This window comes from Brassica oleracea, chromosome C9 (assembly GCF_000695525.1).
Source record: "Brassica oleracea var. oleracea cultivar TO1000 chromosome C9, BOL, whole genome shotgun sequence".
In the NCBI taxonomy this organism is placed as follows: domain Eukaryota; kingdom Viridiplantae; phylum Streptophyta; class Magnoliopsida; order Brassicales; family Brassicaceae; genus Brassica; species Brassica oleracea.
In genome coordinates, this window is record NC_027756.1 from 22,481,060 (window position 1) to 22,487,504 (window position 6,445).

The following is a 6,445-nucleotide window of genomic DNA, read 5'->3' on the forward strand; positions in this document are numbered from 1 at the left end:
CTGAAAACCATACCTTTCGAACCGAACGCAACGCCCGTCTTCAAAATCTAAAGATAAATGGGCTCGTTAAGAAGAAAGATGGAGTGCGGCCTGTAGAGCACATGTAACGCACAATCGGGTTGCTCACGCTCCCTCAGGACACTATTGCGTTGCCCATGGGGACGGGAAACAGAGTCGATACGACAGAAAAAAAAAAGGTTAGTAATAAAAACAATTTTGCCTCTTTTTCTTCTTTAGTTGTAAAGAGGCGAAAATTCAAAAGAAACTGATAAAGTTGTAATACAACTTGCAAAGCAAAATAGTTTCAAATATAATTTTCGATTTTCAAAAAGAATTTTGAAAAAAATAATAAAAAAAATAATTTCGAAACAAAAATTCAGAAAACAAAAATTATAAAAAAGTTTGAATTTGAAAAAAGTATAATTCGAAAACATAAAAAAATATTTTTTTTTATTTTTTTATTTTTTTTAATTTTTATTTATTTAAATAATGATTTATTATATATATAAATAACAAGGGTATAAGGGTTTGTTATCAATAATCTCTGGTGATAAATATGAAAATTGGTAAACATAAAATTTTTCCATGTTTATATCCAAATAGTAATCAATTAATCATCAATATTAAAGTACCCTTGATTTCACCCGAAAATTACAGTCTCGTGACATCATTCTTTTACTCAAACAACGACGTGGTGAAAATAAGAAAACACAAACATACTCCATTTTACTCATACAAGAAGAACAATAACAACTCAACCCCGGCTCTTTTCATAGATCTCTATGTTTTATTGGTTGTTTTATTCTGGTCTGCCTTTCCAAACAACCTCAAGTTTGAGTAATAGAATAGACGTTTGGTGGAAAAAAAAAAAACTCAACTCCAGCTCTCGTAAAAAACGAAAACAACAACAACAATTCACAAGAAAATACAAGAAAACAACAACAACAACAACAAGTTGACAAGGTTACAGAAACGCCATTAAAGCAAAACAGAAACATAACAACAAGTTTTAAAGATTTGATTCAACAAGAAAATTTCAGACCAGAACCTCTAAACTTCTCTTCAGTGGTTCTATCTATTACCTCTGCCAAGGACTCACTCAAAGTATCTCTCCAACCTCCAATCTCTCCCTTTCTAAAGTAAGAGTTAGACTCTATTCCATTTGGCAATTTCCCTTGTCTATTAACTTCCAGTTTACTCAAACTCTCAAAACTACACAACTTCACAATCTCACTCACTTCTTTCTCAGCAGTAAAACCACATCCAATGAAGTTAGCGATTCGCTTAACCTCAACTTCGGTCTGCTTCTTGAGCTCCTCGTATGTAACAAACAAGACCTTGTTCGGATTCTTGCGGCTTTCGTACCAGTACTCCAACACATGATCCCAAAAGGGTCCACCAATAAACTTCCCTTGACAAAACGCTTCAACTGATTTTTCAATAGGATAATCAGCGATTTCTTGAGGAGCAAGTTTCTTCCCAAAATGCCATAAGGACACAAACATGTCCTTAGGGTTCCTGCAACAATACACAATCTTACAAGACGAGTTCTTAATGGATACCGGCAGAGAATGATGCTGTAAGTGCGTTTGCATGAGTCTTGGAGAAGGCAACTCGGAGAAATCGACGTCTGGAGATACGCGGTAATCTGCTTCCAAGTAGGGTACAAGGGGGTGCGGATTGGTAGCTAGAAGAGGATGCTTACTAGAAACAGGAAACTTGTCTCGGTGAATGAGAGCAAAGAGAAGAGCTTTTAACCAAGTCGTACCTGATTTAGGAGTGGTGGCGAGGATTATGTCTGAATCGTTGGCTTTAAAGTTTTTCTGGCAGTTCAAGATTCCTTGTACCAGACCTTGTGTGTGCCAACTTCCTTCGAATTGATAGATTTGACTGACCAACCAACCTTTCTCGCTTGGAAGAGAAGAAAGTAGATCTCTTGTTTCTTGTGTCAGATCTTCATCTCCCAAGTAAATAGGAACATATGATGATGTCATTGTCAAGACTCAAGAGTATAGATCAATCCTGAAAATGTAGAAACTATGAGATGTCTTTTCTTAAGTTATGTCACTGAAGTTATGTTTGTGTCTTTATATACTTGTTTTTTTTGTCGTTTGTCTTTTTTTTTATTTCGTTTTGTGTTTGTGTCTTCAGAGCATGCTCATCGGTTAAGATACCCATTTGAATTTTCTAATGATAGATATTAACTTCTTTATTCAATTTTAATTGTAATTATGTATTAACCAAAATGGCCATGATTAGAGCATGATTAACCAGAGCTCTTAATTTGGGGTTCTTAACTTATGATTTGACATTTTTTTTATTTTTTTGTTTTTTTTTTACACTTTTCAGCTAAGAACCGACTCTTATATATTTTATTTAAGAGCCGATTCTTAGTTTTTTTTAGTTAAAAGCTAAGAAACGATTCTTAACCGAAGCTAAAAACCCCATTCTAAGAACCTGGTTTAATCATGGTTTAAACACACAAACACATAACGACAAAAAAAGGGAATACGATTCTTGCCTATCTCGTTTTTCATTATTTTATTTTTAATAAATATATGATGCTTGTTGACCAAAAAATAAAAATAAACAAGATGCTTATCTAGAACCCACTGATGGAAGGTATCTTTTATATATTTTTATTTTGAATCACTGCTTTTGTATATTTCGATACATATTTTTAGTCTTAAAATAATATCTACAACTTTTTTAATTTGAATATTGAGCGAATCTACATTGATGACCCATCATTTTTTTAATAATTCTTATGTTATATGACCAAATTAGATCGGATGAGAATGAGTGCACCCAGTAATTTTTTTCGTTAGGAGTTCCATACACCCGCTTTCACATTTTTTTTTTAGGTAAACTGTTAAAATATTTTTACCAATTTTCGAATTTTTGACAGACGATACAGAGAAAACAAGTAGCGGAAAAAAAAACAACACCGAAACAACTACACAACAACAAAAAGACAAGACAGACCGAAGGCAACAGAAACTCAAGCTAGTAAGCAACAAATTAGCGAAACGATGCTGGACCTACCAACCGCAAATACTAGATGAGTAACCCGATGGTTTCCGCGAGCTACCGAGAAAAGAGCACCTCAAACTCTGATTGTAACGGTTCCTACAGCTTCCAACAAGAACACAGATCATATCCGAGCAAAGAATCCAAACCTAAACCCAAAGTAAACCAGAAAATAGAGACCACCGGCGGTACGAGGAGAAGCCGTAAACCAACGATGCCGTCGTTCAATATTTTGCGCCGGAGATTACCACCTCCTTTGCAATCCATTAGGACCGTATACACCCATCTAATTGCATTCTCGTATAGAGATGACAGATCGAAAGACGGACAATCCTCCGAAAGAAACAAATCCGAAACCACACTCGGGAAACAGAGCCTAACAAATACACCACGAACCCGACCCAAGCCGTAACCACCCTTTAGTCACGAACACAGAGCTGATGAATTTATTTGACTAGAGGAGGAGGCGGAGCAGGCCACAACCGCAGACACCATTCTGATTTGAGGGGTGACGAGAACCCGGAGCTAAAAGTGAAGCTTAAGCGGACCAGAGGTAACACTCACCAACATGTTGCCACAAGGACCCGGCGGAACGGATAGACATCACTACCACCGGAGACTTCACGCGCTGTCACAAAGGAGAACACACAGGACACAACAAACAGAGCAAAGAGAAAACTGAGAAATACCAAACGGTGGCGAACCCGGAGCTCCAGCTCGACACGCATACACGCTCACCTCTAGGCGCCACACCGGAGAAAGGACGAGGCCGACGAAGAGCTTGCTGTCGCAGCACGCGCCTCCACACTTGAAGCAACTGACCAGACGCAAGGGGAAACTGCAGGAACGCCTCAGCTTTGCTAGAGACCAGGTGACCACGACGCTAGAGAAAGCCGTCCTCAAGCCGTCAAGACCCCGAGATCTGAAAGTAGGGCGACCAGATCTGAAGCGTTAGTCAGCACTCCCTCAACCGCAGAAGACAGAGGTCACAAGGGAAAACAACGAGGAGAGGAAATGCAGACGGAGGTTCGGCGGCTGCGTTAGTCAGCACTCCTTCAACCGCAGAAGACAGAGGTCACAAGGGAAAACAACGAGGAGAAGAAATGCAGTCGGAGGTCCGGCGGCCGCGAAGTAGCCGGCAGCCGCCGGAGAAAACAATGAAATTAGGGTTTGGTTCCTGTGGAGGAGAGAAGAGAGAGAGATGAGAGAAGGGATGAATATATGTGTATGTATAATATATGGTTTTATATATATCATGCATCCATTATAATTTTTCTCTATATTCACCCCTGGATTCAAGAATAATGAACAAAATTAAAATAACAAAAATGAAAATATCTCTAAATACATCTATACTAATAAAAGAGACCTTTTGAGGCTCCATAGGGCGTCCACATCAGCGGAAAAAACTTATTCTAAAAGATGACACGTGGCATTAACAAAAAATAAAAATAAAAATACATATAAAGAAAAATAAATAATAAGTAAATATATAATATAAGAAATAGAAATGTTACATTAAACAATATAAGTAAATATACAATATAAGAAAAATAAATAAAAAGTAAATATACAATAAAAGAAATAGAAATATTACATTAAACATCTATCATAATTTATAATCTGATATAAAAGCAAGAAAATTAGAAAACGTAAATATATAATTAAAAAATGAAAAAACTAAATTAAACATCTATCTGAAAAATGTATCCACTTTTGAAGCTCCATAGGGCGTCCACATCAGCGGAAAAAACTTATTCTAAAAGATGACACGTGGCATTAACAAAAAATAAAAATAAAAATACATATAAAGAAAAATAAATAATAAGTAAATATATAATATAAGAAATAGAAATGTTACATTAAACAACAATAAGTAAATATACAATATAAGGAAAATAAATAAAAAGTAAATATACAATAAAAGAAATAGAAATATTACATTAAACATCTATCATAATTTATAATCTATACTAATAAAAGGCAGCTTTTGAGGCTCCATAGGGCGTCCACATCAGCGGAAAAAACTTATTCTAAAAGATGACACGTGGCATTAACAAAAAATAAAAATACTAATAAAAGGGAGCTTTTGAGGCTCCATAGGGCGTTCACATCAGCGGAAAAAACTTATTCTAAAAGATGACACGTGGCATTAACAAAAAATAAAAATACTAATAAAAGGGAGCTTTTGAGGCTCCATAGGGCGTTCACATCAGCGGAAAAAACTTATTCTAAAAGATGACACGTGGCATTAACAAAAAATAAAAATACTAATAAAAGGGAGCTTTTGAGGCTCCATAGGGCGTTCACATCAGCGGAAAAAACTTATTCTAAAAGATGACACGTGGCATTAACAAAAAATAAAAATACTAATAAAAGGGAGCTTTTGAGGCTCCATAGGGCGTTCACATCAGCGGAAAAAACTTATTCTAAAAGATGACACGTGGCATTAACAAAAAATAAAAATACTAATAAAAGGGAGCTTTTGAGGCTCCATAGGGCGTTCACATCAGCGGAAAAAACTTATTCTAAAAGATGACACGTGGCATTAACAAAAAATAAAAATACTAATAAAAGGGAGCTTTTGAGGCTCCATAGGGCGTTCACATCAGCGGAAAAAACTTATTCTAAAAGATGACACGTGGCATTAACAAAAAATAAAAATACTAATAAAAGGGAGCTTTTGAGGCTCCATAGGGCGTTCACATCAGCGGAAAAAACTTATTCTAAAAGATGACACGTGGCATTAACAAAAAATAAAAATACTAATAAAAGGGAGCTTTTGAGGCTCCATAGGGCGTTCACATCAGCGGAAAAAACTTATTCTAAAAGATGACACGTGGCATTAACAAAAAATAAAAATACTAATAAAAGGGAGCTTTTGAGGCTCCATAGGGCGTTCACATCAGCGGAAAAAACTTATTCTAAAAGATGACACGTGGCATTAACAAAAAATAAAAATACTAATAAAAGGGAGCTTTTGAGGCTCCATAGGGCGTTCACATCAGCGGAAAAAACTTATTCTAAAAGATGACACGTGGCATTAACAAAAAATAAAAATACTAATAAAAGGGAGCTTTTGAGGCTCCATAGGGCGTTCACATCAGCGGAAAAAACTTATTCTAAAAGATGACACGTGGCATTAACAAAAAATAAAAATACTAATAAAAGGGAGCTTTTGAGGCTCCATAGGGCGTTCACATCAGCGGAAAAAACTTATTCTAAAAGATGACACGTGGCATTAACAAAAAATAAAAATACTAATAAAAGGGAGCTTTTGAGGCTCCATAGGGCGTTCACATCAGCGGAAAAAACTTATTCTAAAAGATGACACGTGGCATTAACAAAAAATAAAAATACTAATAAAAGGGAGCTTTTGAGGCTCCATAGGGCGTTCACATCAGCGGAAAAAACT

General features: G+C 35.9%; 1 protein-coding gene across 2 annotated transcripts; it reads right to left on the bottom strand.

The window, feature by feature from the left end:
- Positions 1-860: 860 nt before the first annotated feature.
- On the bottom strand, positions 861-2,070 carry LOC106316135 (cytosolic sulfotransferase 12-like). 2 transcript variants are annotated; one of them, XM_013754006.1, is made up of 2 exons: positions 1,769-2,070; positions 861-1,648 (listed from the first exon to the last, which is right to left on the bottom strand). In XM_013754006.1, the coding sequence occupies exons 1-2, from the start codon at positions 1,992-1,994 to the stop codon at positions 1,023-1,025; spliced, it is 852 nt and encodes a 283-aa protein (XP_013609460.1). In that variant the 5' UTR covers positions 1,995-2,070; the 3' UTR covers positions 861-1,022. The 2 variants fall into 2 exon arrangements, with proteins under 2 accessions (XP_013609460.1, XP_013609459.1); XM_013754005.1 differs by having other exon boundaries at positions 861-2,070.
- Positions 2,071-6,445: the final 4,375 nt, after the last annotated feature.